Source organism: Bos indicus x Bos taurus, chromosome 15, assembly GCF_003369695.1.
Source record: "Bos indicus x Bos taurus breed Angus x Brahman F1 hybrid chromosome 15, Bos_hybrid_MaternalHap_v2.0, whole genome shotgun sequence".
NCBI lineage: Eukaryota > Metazoa > Chordata > Mammalia > Artiodactyla > Bovidae > Bos > Bos indicus x Bos taurus.
Genome location: NC_040090.1, coordinates 26,172,747 through 26,188,305, shown reverse-complemented (window position 1 = coordinate 26,188,305; position 15,559 = coordinate 26,172,747). Strand labels below are relative to the sequence as shown.

The 15,559-nt window shown below is 38.6% G+C and overlaps 1 protein-coding gene across 2 annotated transcripts in view; it reads left to right on the top strand.

Annotated features, from left to right (window-relative positions):
- The window catches only part of BBOX1 (gamma-butyrobetaine hydroxylase 1), a 76,516-nt gene extending 61,998 nt beyond the window's left edge, over positions 1 to 14,518 (top strand). For both annotated transcript variants that reach the window (XM_027562795.1, XM_027562796.1), the window contains exons 6-8: positions 1,976 to 2,172; positions 11,779 to 11,945; positions 13,672 to 14,518. In XM_027562795.1, the coding sequence (XP_027418596.1) occupies positions 1,976 to 2,172; positions 11,779 to 11,945; positions 13,672 to 13,832 (525 nt within the window). In that variant the 3' untranslated portion in view covers positions 13,833 to 14,518. The remainder of the gene's footprint in view (positions 1 to 1,975; positions 2,173 to 11,778; positions 11,946 to 13,671) is intronic.
- Positions 14,519 to 15,559: the final 1,041 nt, after the last annotated feature.

Genomic DNA, 15,559 nt, shown 5'->3' with positions numbered 1-15,559 from the left:
AACAGCAGAATCAGCACCAGGGCAAGAGCTTCCTGAACAAACACAGATACCAAATGCTGGCTGGGTCATGCAGAGTGGGGGCTGTTCAGAGAAGAAGTGAACTTGTTTCTGAAGTTCTGAGATCAGTCAGGCACAGACTAGGGGCAGGCATTCCAGGCAGAGGGAGTGGCTTGCTGGCAGAGGGAGAGTAAAAAAGATAGAATATTCTTTTGGGGGGAAAAAAAACCTGTAAACATTCATCATGTTCTATAATAATCTACATGGGGAAAGAATCTGAAAAAGAATGTATATATGTATATGCGTAATTGAGTCAGTTAGTTGTACACCTGAAATTAACACAACATTGTAAAATCAACTATACTCCAATATAAAATAAAAATTAAATTTAAAAAGTTAAAATTTTAAAAAAGGATTTTTATTTTAGATCTGCACTATCCAATACAGTAGACACTAGTCATCCAGGATTAAGTTGTAATTTAAACTAATTAAGATTAAATAAAGTTTAAATTTAAGTTTCTCAAACTAACCACATTTCATGTGCACAATACACATACAGAACTAGGGATGACTACATTGGGCTCATGGAAGAACATTTCCATCATCACAGAAAGTTCTAATGGGCAGCACTTGCCCTAGCAATCTTCAGAGTTAGCCAAGCTAAATGGATATTTTTCCCACTTACACTGGTATCCCCCAGTCTGTGTATTTGATCATATTTGCCTCTTCCTTTGTATAAAAATTGTCAGACATTGGTTTTTATTTTTATTTCATGAAGAAGGAAGTTTTCACAGCTGAAGAGTGTTAGTTTCTTTATGCAGAAAATCACAGTCTAAATTTAGGTATTCAAAATCACCCACCCATGCTGACTTACTAAAAGGAATCACATAACCAAGGAAAATAACTCCATTCAAAAGAATATTGTTTAAAATATCACCACATTTAGCTTTCCAAAAAGAAATCATATTAAGCATTTTTCTCTAAATTTTAGTTAAAGTAACTAACACTTACCATCCTTTTGGTTTCTCATTCCCAATATTTCTGGGGCTTATTCATCCTCATAGCCTCATCCTACCTCATTCCTTTATCATTATACTTGAACTACCTCCCTTGTGACTTGGCCTTCCCTTGTGGCTCAGCTGGTAAAGAATCCGCCTGCAATGCAGGAGACCTGGGTTTGAACCCAGTTGGGAAGGTCCCCTGAAGAAGGGAAAGGCTGCCCACTCCAGTATTCTGGCCTGGGAGAGAATTCCACGGACTGTATAGTCCATGGAGTCGCAAAGAGTTGGACACGACTATGTGACTTTCACTTTCACTGCATTCGATTCTCAAGTAGTTACTCTCTTATAAGTTTCTCCCTTAAAAAATTGTATCCCTTGTTAACACCACTGGACTAATAATTTTCAACTCAGTCTTGACTACACTATTTCCATATTCAAAATCCTTTAACAATTCCTCTCTGTGCACAAGAAAGTCCAATCTTTGATCTGACATTCAAGACTTCCCCTGATTAGATCCCAAATTACCTTTCCAAGTGGATTACTATTTCCAGTTGTAACCCTCTACTGAAGCCAGATATTTTGAGACCCAGTGAAGTGTGTGTTTTTGCACACCCATCAACACTGCCAAGTGATTTGCTCTCACTGTTCTAGTCTACGTATCCAAAATCTTATCTCTTCAACTTCACCCAAATTAAATTCCACTTCTTCTGTAAAGCCAACAGTAAGTGCTCACTCCCTACTGCTCTTATGATCTGTGCCTTTTGTTTGCAAACATTATTTGATTGCATCCTTGTCTTAAACTGTAACACTATTTGAACAGTAAACTTGATTTCAAGCAACTTTTTTCCCTAACCTCTTTCTCTGTTGACACAAGTGATAGATATAAAAGTATATTACTTTTATGAATCATTCTTTAAAGCTGTCAAAAATGTAGGTGCACACCATTTTAAAACATGGTTCTCTGTTTCTATTTCTAGGTTCAGCTTCTGCACTGCATAAAGCAAACCGTCACTGGGGGTGAGTCAGAAATTGTAGATGGATTCAACGTATGCCAAAAGCTCAAGGAAAAAAATCCTCGAGCATTCCAGATTCTGTCCTCCACCTTCGTGGACTTTACAGACATTGGAGTGGATTACTGTGATTTCTCTGTACAATCCAAACACAAAATAATAGAGTAAGTACTGTTTCTAAGTTTCTCATCTCAGTAAAACAGTTGACAGCAAAAGCTTCATTAACCTAAAGCTTAAACAGAAAAATCCAATACACTTCTCAGCTTTACTTTATATTAACTGTTTAGCCCAGTTCTCGAATGAAGGCGAAAAGAAAGAACCCTGTCACCGCTAAAAAAAAAAAAAAAAATATATGAAACTCTATGAAATCTCTGTTCTTAGTCAATATAAGTAACTAAGACTTCATGTATTCTTCATTTTTAAACTATAAATTCTGCATAATTATAATCAGTGTGATTGTATTAATCAGGACCCTTTCAGAAGTGAAAAACTATAACTCAAACTGGATAGTCTAGCAGTTGAAAAGTATCGTCTGATATTGACCTTTTATTTTTTCCTTCACCTCTTAGCCAACACATCCAAAAATGAAGTGTCGGCTTCATTTTTAAAAACAATCAGTAGAAACTCCAAGTTTTCATTGTCCTTAGAGCTGGTAATGACAGCACACAGAAAATACTTATTTTCCAATAGCTACAGCAAAGGTAGAGACTCGCTGCCCAGAATGTTTAAATCTATCCTGGAAGAGTCACCATGGCTAGGAAGTCAGAGAATTCTGATTGGCTGTCCTGGATCACACGTTCATCTCCAAAGAAAGGTCAGCCTCAACTGAACCACAGGGCAGAGAAAGAAACAATAACATCTCCCCAGATTGATGCCAAAAAATCACATGTTCCCTACACAGAACTTGTTGTGTTCTTTTTTTGTTTAGCATTATTTCATAAGACAGTATCTACAAAGGCCACGCATATATCCTTTTATTTGAGAATTATCCTACAATGTTTTTCTAGGACATATTTGATTTAATCTGACCTTAATGAATTTTGAGGTGTTTCAATTTTACAGTTGATTTTGTATTCTTCTTTTAGGAGAAATTAACCAAATAATATGAAATAAACTCATTTAATAAATAATCAAATCCCCAATATACTAACTCAGCTTTCTTAAATACACACGTGATTGTCATTTATTCATTCAACAAATATTTATTGAGGCCATTCACTCTTGTTGATGCATGGGATACATTGGTAAACAAAACAGTTTCCTGTTCTCATGAAGCTTCCTTACTAATGGGGGAGGGGAGAATTAGAAATTTTTAAAATAAATGAGGAAATTGAAATGAATGTTAAGATATTTTAAGTGCTTAAGAAACAAGGACAAGTCAGGCAGCTTAGGGGAGTCTGTAGAGCCAAAGACTTAGGGAGGATGAAATTTGTATCATTAAATAGTGTTTCAGTTGAACTCCAATACTTTGGCCACCTGCTGTGAAGAGCTGACTCATTTGAAAAGACCCTGATGCTGGCAAAGATTGAGGGCAGGAGGAGAAAGGGACGACAGAGGATGAGACAGTTGGATGGCATCACCGACTCAGTGGACATGAGTTTGGGTAAACTCAGGGAGTTGGTGATGGACAGGGAAGCCTGGCGTGCTGTGGTCCATGAGGTCACAAAGAGTTGGACATGACTGAGTGACTGAACTGAACTGAACTGAAATAGTGTTTCAAGGACAAGCTTTACTGAGTAGGTGATATTTGAGCAAAACTTAAGAGTAAGGGAGTTTGCCCAGAAGATAAGCAGTTTCCAGAAACAGCTAGAGCAAAGATCCTAGGATGACCCTAAGAAGATGCTTGGTGTGGTCAAGGAACCACAAGAAGCCACTCTGTGGGGTAGAGTGTTAAGAAAGGAGGCCAGATGGTTGTCAGTTCATATAAAGCTGCGTTAACCATCATAAGAATACTGGCTTTCACTCTTAGTGAAAGATTTTGACCAAAAGAGAGACATCTATATTCATATAAAGTTATTTACATTTTTAGTGGATTACCCTGGCTGCTGTGCTCAATATAGTGCAGGAGAACAAGGGCAGGAATAAGAAGTCCAGCTAAGGAGCTCATATGGCACTTCAGGTCAGAGCCGAGGATACCTCGAACATAAGTGGTCCTGGTGGGGACAGCAGCAGTGTGGAGAAGAGTCCTCTTTGGGATATATTTTTGCGTATTTAATCAGCATATTTCCCTGAAATATTGGATGAAAGGTCTGAGAGGAAGACAGACTTAAAAAAATAAATCCTGGTCCAAAGTAACATTATCCAAGAGGTCAGTCATCGAGAATGGAAAAGGAAGGAATAACTCTCAAGATTCCTAGGTTTAACATGATCGTTTTAAATATTTAAAAGACCATTACAAATTATCATTTTGTTGTGACACAATATGATTACAGATTCTGCAAGGCTAGTGAATAGAGGCAAAAAAAAAAAACCTTGGCTATTGAGTGAGGTTAACCAAATAGCCATCATCTGAATCATAATTTGGCTTGTTATTTTTTTTGTAATGAAATTCCAGAATATGGTCATTATCAAGGTCTCAGAGATATCCCTAGAAAGTATCAAGTTTTAACATTAATTCACTTAAAATTTGTTTTTAACAACAGGAGATGAAACAGAGTTTTCAGTTAATCAAGGGTTTCAGTACCCTGATTGTTCGGGTTAATTTTCCTAGTGGTTAAATCTTTTCACTCTTTTGAGATGCTTATTTCCTATTTAATACAAAAAGATCTTGGAGGCTGCTGAGAAAGTTAAGTGTCATGCAGTACAATAAAAAATAAAGAAAGAAACCAGGACAAAAACAATAATGGTAATTAAAAAAATAATAATATTGGTCAATTAAGCTATGGCAGTGCAACCTAGTGGTTACAAATCCAGCCACATCAACACAAGTCCTTCTCTTGTTATCTGTGTGCTGCTGGTCAAATGACTTATGCTTGCTAAGCCACAAAAAGGAATAATTGTCAGTAAAAAGAAAAAGAAGGAGTGATATGAATTCTTGTGCTGTGCTGTGCTTAGTCACTCAGTGCTGTCTGACTCTTTGAGACCCAATGAACTGTAGCCTGCCAGGCTCCTCTGTCCATGGGGATTCTCCAGGCAAGAATACTGGAGTGGGTTGCCATGCCCTCCTCCAGGGGATCTTCCCAATGCAGGGATTGAACCCAGGTCTCCCACATTGCAGGTGGATTCTTTACCACCTGAGCCACCAGGGAAGCCAAATAATACTGGAGTGGGTAGTCTATCCTTCTCCAGGGAAAATTCCTGACCCAGGAATCGAACCAGGGTCTCAAGCACTGCAGGTAGATTCTTTTCCACCTAAGCTACCTAGGAAGCCAGTGTTAATACCTACCACATAACAATTGCAGTGGGAATTATAGAGAAAATATACAGACAGCCCTGTCACAATGCCTGACTCAGAAAGAGCAGAATAAATTTTAGCTAGGTATCATTTTCATAATCCAATCTATTTACTGGTGATAGATTTTAATTTCAGCTCTGAGTTTCTAATGACCAAAGCAAGACAGGATCATAATGAATTTGCAAGATGCTCTTAAGATATAAAATTTTCTTGCATAAAATGTGATGTAGTAGGCAAGACCATAGTATCTCTCTCAATGAGAAATAATATTTTAACTAATGAAGAGAATCTACAGCATCACACTTGAATTATAGGAGATGATTCCCCAGTCTTCACTGGGCTCTTTTATGGACATCACTGATAAGGTTTTACATTTGCTAGTTTGCACTCAAGATGTTGCTGATTTATGTTTAAATGCTTGTCCTGCATGCATAGCTAGTATTTAGCTGGTTATTCCCCATCTTTGGGGTTTTCACCCTTTCTTAGCATATAAAATGATGTCCTCTTCATTAAAGGGGACTGGAATGCAAAAGTAGAAAGTCAAGAGCTACCTGGACTAACAGGCAAATTTGGCCTTGGAGTACAAACGAAGTAGGTCAAAGGCTAACAGAGTTTTGCCAAGAGAACGCACTAGTCATAGCAAACACCTTCTTCCAACAATACAAGAGAAGACTCTACACATGGACATCACCAGATGGTCAATACCGAAATCAGATTGATTATATTCTTTTAAAGATGGAGAAGCTCTATACAGTCAGCAAAAACAAGACCGGGAGCTGACTGTGGCTCAGATCATGAACTCCTTATTGTTAAATTCACACTTAAACTGAAGAAAGTAGGGAAAACCACTAGACCATTCAGGTATGACCTAAATCAAATCCCTTACGATTATACAGTGGAAGTGACAAATAGATTCAAGGGATTAGATCTGATAGACAGAGTGCCTGAAGAACTATGGAATGGATGGAGATTCGAGACATTGTACAGGGGGCAAGGATCAAGACGATTCCCAAGAAAAAGAAATGCAAAAAGGCAAAATAGTTGTCTGAGGAGGCCTTACAAATAGCTGAGATAAGAGAAGCTAAAGGCAAAGGAGAAAAGGAAAGATATACCCATTTGAATGCAGAGTTCCAAAGAATAGCAAGGAGAGATAAGAAAGCCTTCCTCAGTGATCAATGCAAAGAAATAGAGGAAAACAATAGAATGGGAAAGACTAGAGATCTCTTCAAGAAAATTAGAGATACCAAGGGAACATTTCATACAAAGAAGGGCACAATAAAGGGCAGAAATGGTATGGACCTAACAGAAGCAGAAGATATTAAGAAGAGGTGGCAAGAATACACTACTAAGTCACTTCAGTCATGTCAGACTCTGTGCGACCCCATGGACTACAGCCTACCAGGCTCCTCCGTCCCTGGGATTCTCCAGGCAAGAACACTGGAGTGGGTTGCCATTTCCTTCTCCAGTGCGTGAGGGTGAAAAGTGAAAGGGAAGTCATGTCCTACTCTTAGCGACCCCATGGACCACAGCCTACCAGGCTCCTCCATTCATGGGAGTTTCCAGGGAAGAGTACTGGAGTGGGGTGCCATTGCCTTCTCTGCAAGAATACAGAGAACTATACAAAAAAGATCTTCATCATCCAGATAATCACAAAGGTGTGATCATTCACCTAGAGCCAGACATCCTGGAACAAAATGCAAGTGGGCCTTAGGAAGTATCACTATGAACAAAGCTAGTGGAGATGATGGAATTTCAGCTATATCAAATCCTAAAAGATGATGCTGTGAAAGTGCTGCACTCAATATGCCAGCAAATTTGGAAAACTCAGCAGTGGCCACAGGAATGGAAAAGGTCAGTTTTCATCCCAGTCCCAAAGAAAGGTAATGCCAAAGAATGTTCAAACTACCACACAATTGCACTCATCAAAGTAATGCTCAAAATTCTCCAAGCCAGGCTTCAACAGTATGTCAACCGTAAGCTTCCAGATGTTCAAGCTGGATTTAGAAAAGGCAGAAGAACCAGAGATCAAATGGCCAACATCCACTGGACCATCAAAAAAGCAAGAGTTCCAGAAACACATCTACTTTTGCTTTATTGACTATGCCAAAGCCTTTGACTGTGTGGATCACAACCAACCGTGGAAAATTCTGAAAGAGATGGGAATACCAGACCACCTGACCTGCCTCTTGAGAAACCTGTATGCAGGTCAGGAAGCAACGGTTAGAACTGGACATGGAACAGCAGACTGGTTCCAATCAAGAAAGGAGTACATCAAGGCTATATATTGTCACCCTGCTTATTTAATTTATATGCAGAGTACATCATGAGAAATGCTGGGCTGAAGGAAGCACAAACTGGAATCAAGATTGCCAGGAGAAATATCAATAACCTCAGATACGCAGATGACAACACCCTTATGGCAAAAAACAAAGAAGAACTAAAGGGCCTCTTGATGAAAGTGAAAAAGGAGAGTGAAAATATTGGCTTAAAACCCAACATTCAGAAAATGAAGATCATGGCATCCAGTCTTATCACTTCATGGCAAATAGGTGGGGAAACAATGGAAACAGTGAGAGACTATTTTGGGGGCTCCAAAATCACTGTAGATGGTGACTGCAACCATGAAATTAAAAGACTTTTGCTCCTTGGAAGAAAAGCTATGACCAACCTAGACAGCATGTTAAAAGGCAGAGACATTACTTTACCAGCAAGGTCCATCTAGTCAAAGCTCTGGTTTTTCCAGTAGTCATGTATGGATGTGACAATTGGACTATAAAGAAAGCTGAGCACCAAAGAATCAATGCTTTTGAACTGTGGTGTTGCAGAAGGCTCTTGAGATTCCCTTGGACTGCAAGCAGATCCAACCAGTCCTTCCTAAAGGAAATCAGTCCTGAATATTCATTGGAAGGACTGATGCTGAAGCTGAAACTCCAATATTTTGCCACTTGATGCAAAGAACCCACTCATTGGAAAAGCCCTGATGCTGGGAAAGATTGAAGGCGGGAGGATAAGGGAATGACAGAGGATGAGATGGTTGGATGGCATCACCGATGCAGTGGCCATGAGTTGGGTAGGCTCTGAGAGTTGGTGATGGACAGGGAAGCCTGGTGTGCTGCAGTCCATGGGGTAACAAAGAGTTGGACATGAATGAGTGACTGAAGTGAACTGAACAGCATATAATCCTGCATCAAGACTTTCTTTTCATCCTCTTTTTACTTACAGCATATCCTGCTTACTAAGGTCCAATTTTGCATTTTAAGTTGATCCTCATGAAGCCAAGCACACATCTCCTCTAACATTCTTCCATCCTCAGAATAACATCTTCTCTGCATCTCACAACTAAATTTACTTTCTATTTCTCCTCAGGTCATTTCTTAGAATGTAAAGAACAAATTTGTGACTTATTTTCTCATATAGAAAGTAAACACTAGGTTAAAAGAAACAGAGACTGTACTACACAGAGAGAGAGAGAGGAATTGATTGTTTTCGCCCACATGTATGAACTCTTAGGGGCTTACTCAGGTGGCGTTACTAGTAAAGAATCCACCTGCCAATGCAGGCAACACAGGAGATGTGAGTTCGATCCCTGTGTCGCCAAGATCCCCTGAAGGAGGACATGGTGACCCACTCCAGTACTTTTGGTGGAAGAATCCCAAGGACAGAGGAGCCTGGCAGGCTATAATCCATGGGGTCGCAAAGAGTCGGACACAACTGAGCATGTGAGCAAAAGATGAACTCAGAAATGAAAGCTTAATACAATGTACCATGAAATACACAGTTCTGATTTCATTGAGTATCCCATGGTACACTGTGTTAGCGGAAAAAGAAACAAATCAGCAGAGTGGCTGGGATGGAAGAGTCCCAAGGGAAGTTTCAAAGATGTAACATCCTTGTCAGTGACACGAAGGATGACACAAAGGCTGTCATTGTTACGTGTGCTTAGTTGCTCAGTCATGTCCGATTCTTTGCGACCTCAAGGACTGTAGCCTGCCGGGCTCCTCTGTCCATGGGGATTCTCCAGGCAAGGATACTGGAATGGGTTGCCATGCCCTCCTCCAGGGGATCTTCCCAACTCGGGTCTCCCGTATTGCAGGCAGATTCTTTGCCATCTGAGCCACCAGGGAAGTCCGTTATTATTATATGCACAGAAAATAATGCAAAGGGATAGAAAGGGATGTGTGTCAGGAGGAGTTAGGCTAGAATTTTAAAGATAAAGTGAAAAGGCAAAACATCCTCAGAAACTGTGAAAGGAGTCTGAAACCAGCAATATGAATACATCAATCAAAAGGTCTCAAGCTTTATGCTTTGTATCACTCAAACCTGAAGATCCACAGTCTCTTCTGCTGACTGACCCCTTTCTTCATTCTTTGTTCATGAAACTACAAACTGCAGGCTATAGCGCATCCTTTCTCTTTGTGGAAAAGATGGGGCAGCAGGGGCGAGCACTTCACTGCCTATTCAGTCATATTTGTATTTTTATCAATATATATAAATTCAAGTTCTAAGAGCCTTTTTTGAACACCTGTTTCTTTGTTACACTTTCTTTCCTTATATGAGTTCAACAGGTAGTTTTCAGTCACTACTCAATTAGCAAAGAGTTGCTGTTAATGACTATTTCTAAGAGTTTATCATTCAGTTCGGTTCAGTTGCTCAGTTGTGTCCGATTCTTTGAGACCTGATGGACTGCAGCACACCAGGCTTCCCTGTCCATCACCAACTCCTGCAACTTGCTCAGACTTGTGTCCATTGAGTCAGTGGTACCACCCAACCATCTCATCCTCTGTCGACCCCTTCTCCTCCTGCCTTCAATCTTTCCCAGCATCAGAGTCTTTTCAAATGAGACAGTTCTTCGCATCAGGTGACCAAAGTACTGGAGCTTCAGCTTCAACATCAGTCCTCCCAATGAATATTCAGGACTGACTTCCTTTAGGGTTGACTGGTTTGATCTCCTTGCTGTCCAAGGGACTCTCAAGAGTCTTCTCCAACACCACAGTTCAAAAGCATCAATTTTTTGGCACTCAGCTTTCTTTATGGTCCAACTCTCACATCCATACATGACTACTGGAAAAAGACTACATAGCTTTGACTAGACAGAGCTTTTATCATTATACTTGCCATTGGCTCACAGGATTGACTGTTAATCTGAAATACAAAGTGTGGGGACCAGGTACCCATACTTTATATACCACTGGTTCTCTCTGTGTGAGGAACCAGCCAAGTTTAATCTAGACCCCAAATCAGTGTCACCAAGCCCTGGAACATGTACCAGAGTCTGTTCCATTTGACCCATCAGTCAGCTATTGGCTCACATTACCACCTCCTAAGCTGACCCAGGAGTAATTCTTGGCACTTCATCACCATCCTTGCCCACCTTAAGTTTTTCTCTATCTGTCCTCTTTCTACCTAAAGAAAAGATAAAGTTGGTTGCTATTTTAGAACTGGCTAAAAGTCCGTCTTCCTAATAAGCTAAACAATGCTAAACAATGTCTAAACAATGCTCATACCTTGCTAATTATAACCAACAAACTTAAATTTAGAACTGTTATTTCTTACATTAAAAACAGTATTATGTTATATTGTCATGATCCTGATTTACATTCTAAAAAATACTATAGAGATCACAATATTAGAATCTCTCAAGGTACTCAAAAGACCTTGGTACTGTCCAAAGGTACTAAAAAATATACAAAGTTATATATGCAACAAATATTTATTAACTGCCTATTATGCCCAGGCTCTATGTAAGTGCTGGGAATGCAACATTAAGTGAAATACAGTATCAGTCTTCTTGAAGCCTGTAAACTAAGATAGCTAATATAGATGGAAAGATCCAAAGAATGTACTTTCAGCTAGACTCTACTTTCTCTGTGCCTTGGTTTCCCCATCTATAAATTAGGGATTGAATTAAAACAGATTATTTCAAGCTTTTAAAAAAAAAAGTCTTTCTTCCCAATAATGCTCCAATAAAATCATACTTAAAACCCCAATAGATAAAACACGTAAGTTGATTGATCTATGAATTATAACATAGGCATATTTTAATATGTAAAAGCAACTCTTTTTCAAAGAATGAAGAATGAATTAATTTTCCTAACAAATAAACATTTTAACTTAAATTTCTCAGAAACATTTATTGTGAAGTAATTTGAATCATTCTGGCACTTTGGTGGTAAGATTTCCAAAAAAGCTTGCCAAATGAATAAATGAAAAACCAATAAATACTTTGTATCACAGATAACCTTAATATTTTCTGTACATGTGTTTGGATTCTTTAATACTGTATTTCAGAAACATCATCCAAGATGAAATGACCCTTACAAATGTAAATAGATACTTCATGACTTCTATATTTTAACTTCTTCTCTTTGAAAAACAGATTAGACGATAAAGATCAAGTGGTTCGTATCAACTTCAATAATGCAACTAGAGACACGATATTTGATGTACCTGTCGAGAGAGTTCAGCCTTTCTATGCTGCTCTGAAGGAGTTTGTTGACCTCATGAACTGTAAAGATTTCAAGTTTACTTTCAAGATGAATCCAGGTCAGTGAACACGCCTCCTCAAACAACTGAAAGAATGGGTTTTCTTCAATCTTAAGCACTGAGCACAGTATCTAGAGCAGTTTTTCTCAGACGAGGCACGTGGAACAATTTACAACAGAGTCTTGGTGTATAGCCAGTTTGCTTAAATAGCAGACTTCTGGCTCCTACCCTGGCTCTAAATTGACTTTAAAATACTTATTCTTAAATAAGCTCCTAGGTAATCCTTAAACACATCAAAATTTAATAACCTCTAACCTAAAGAATAAATATTGAAAGACAAGCTACAGGCCAAATAAAATCTCATATCTGATATGAAGACTGACAACACATTTTCTATTCTGATAGCCAATCAATACAAACTGAAGCTTATACTTAGTTGTTCTAACTTGGTAAACAGATAAAATCATCCCCATGACTCTCACTCTAAAGTTCATGAGTCATATTTACTCACTGCACTTATCTGATCTGGCAGGCATATTGCTACCTGAAACAAAGTCGTACTGAAATATTCCAGCCACTTGGATAAAGAAGCAGAAAGCATTGTGGGTTCTGTGGACCATCTCTACTTAATACAGTGACATGAAATTCAAGGCTTTTGATATCTAAAATAAAAGGCCTAATTTCTCCCTGCTGTTGACTGGGCCAAGTAGAAGATACTTTTCTCTTGTGCCTTTTTTTTTTTAATTGATCTTTGGATCTTTGGATCTACTAGAATCTTCATAAATTCACTGCTATGCAGTCAACACCACATTGATTTTTAAGAACAATAACATGTAAAATGGAAATGAAATGGGAGAAAAATACCCAAAAAACAGGAGTTTGAATTCAAGCTTCCCCATTTAATGGCAGAAACCTTCTGACACGTACTTCAACTTCTCAGAGCTTCAGTTTTCTATGTATGAAAAGATGAGATAATACTCTTCCTTCAAGATTTTAATGAGGCTTAGAAATAACATACATAAATACTAAGAACATAAAAGACAAACCAAGAATGTCACTATCTATAATTATCTGAGGCTGTTAAACTAGAAATAAGCATTTCTTAAGTCAGAAGGAGAAAGACAAAGGTCATATGATATCACTTGTATGCAGAATCCAAAATATGGCGCAAATGAACCTGTGTATGAAACAGAGAGACTCTTAGACACAGAGAACAACTGTGGTTGCCAAGGTCGGGGGCAGATGGGGTGGGATCTGGGGGTTAGCAGATGCAAACTGTTACATATAGAATATATAAACAAAAAGGTCCTACCCTATAGCACAGGGAATTTTTCTATATCCTGTGATAAACCATAATAGAAAAAATATAAAAACAGATGTATGTATATGTATAACTGAATCACTTTGCTGTATAGCAGAAATTAACATAACATTGTAAATCAACTATATTTCAATTTAAAGAAAATACTTCGGAGCAGGAGGTAAGTAACAATCAGGAAGAACAATTCAGAAGTTTTAGTTTATGGAGATAATAGTTTAAGAATTAGAAAAGTGTCTACAGGGGCCTGACAGCCTATGTAATTCAGATGTCAAAAGGCTTAAAGCAATCAGCATCTAGTGGTCTGATTTGCATGAAAAAGCGAATATGTAATTTTATGTAAAGAAGTAAACATTGTTTCTTGATGTGAACCACATGGCAGTGCTATTTTTGCATTTCACATTTTCTAGTTCAGCAAACCATTTACACGTAAGATTATATTCATACTGTAAAAAATCCTTTGTCTAGGTGATGTGATTACCTTTGATAACTGGCGCTTACTTCATGGCCGACGAAGCTATGAAGCCGGAACTGAGATAACCCGCCATCTAGAAGGGGCTTATGCTGACTGGGATGTGGTCATGTCAAGGCTACGTATCTTAAGGCAGAGTCTCCAGAATAGAAACTGACTCTCCTGTTGTTAACCTCAGTAAGAGTCCAATGAGTGTATTTTATAAGATATGACAAGGTTATTTGTCTTCACAGACCATGAGCCATATCAGTTATGTATTAATCTCTTTAACACTGAACATGTCATCTTTCTCACAAGAGTTCTCTTTTCTTTCTAATCATATACAATGCCAACTTTTTAGATGTAGCCATGTTCCCTCTTTTTCAAATAAAGCATCTCTTCTGTTCAGATGCATGTATGATCTAATTTCTTTTTTTTTTTAGAAAAGAGGGAAACAGTTTTATTATTGAATAAGCACAAGGCCATATTACAGTATGCATTGTAAGCAATCCACCAAGTTAAGAGAAAGAAAGAAATTCTAGAAATTCAGGCTAGAATTAAACAGTAGTAATCCTTTACATCATGTTCTTAAGATTTTAACAGTAACTTGTCTTTTTTTTTAATTTTTATTTTATTTTTAAACTTTACAATATTGTATTAGTTTTGCCAAATATCGAAATGAATCCGCCACAGGTATACCTGTGTTCCCCATCCTGAACTCTCTTTTGCCCATCTGTGAAGTCTCCAGAGTGCCTTCAAATCACCTTGCACTAAACCAAATTCTCTCTTCAAATAAGGCTTCTTTTGAATAAAGCTTTGTTTCAATAAAGTTTGCATTTCAAATAAAACTTGTCTCAAATGAAACATGTTTCTGCTCTGTTGCCTATAGGGTCTTGTTTTTCATGACTGCATATAACTGTCTTTAGCATGCTTGGGAATGCTATTTTCCCAAGCATAGCATATTGGGATCATATTTTTAAAGATCTCTTTGTTTACTTTTATTACTGAATTCTGTGACCCAAATTTCCAGCCCTCACCAACCTGGTGAGCTAAGCTTTTCTTGTAATACCTAAATTATGACATCAAACCCAAGAATATGTCAAATTAAAAGAAAATATAGTCGCCTGCCCTTACAAAGCTGCTCTTGCCCCAAAATACTCCTAAGGACTGCCAGGATAGCATACCCCTGTCTGTTGATCTGTTCCCTTCACTTCTTGCCTTCAACTAAGAACTAGTAAAAGTAGAACCAAGATGCATGCAACACTCACAAATGAACATGATGTCTGCTCACCTGTGGACAGCTTTACCTGCTGGTCTTGGCTTCCTCTATGGCCACTGCCTTGCCCCAGTGGTGGAACACAGGTGTCACCACCAGCCGTGAAATCTGTTGTGCCCGTTGAGTACGCCTACTGTGCCCAGTCCTTATCCATGTCTCCTGAAAAAAGGAGTCTTGGCATTTCCATTTGCTGAAATCCTGGCAGTATATAGATTTTTAGTCTATACGCTTGGGGCCCTAATCAAGCCTCTTACTCTGAAAGTCTTAATCATTGCCACTGCTGTAGAGCCCTACCTGTTGGTTTATAACTGAATGAAAATATTACTTCCATCCATGAGTTTCACACTCACACTGTGCTGAGGGCACTGAGAATCTGGATGAAAAGTGCCTGAGGCCCATGTCAGCACACCCCTCTGTTTTCTGAACTCTGGTATTAAGTCCACATCACCAGCCCAGTCTCCTCTTTCCCTTGTAATGCTGGCCCTTTCTGGGGTGTTCATTGCCCTTTCCCAATCATCTGTTCTTGATGGAGCTACTATGGTACACCACGTATGTTTGGTTTTTCCAAATTCCAAATGGAGTGGGCTGGGTTCTCAATGCCATCTCTTCTAAGGAGCTCCTAGAATGAA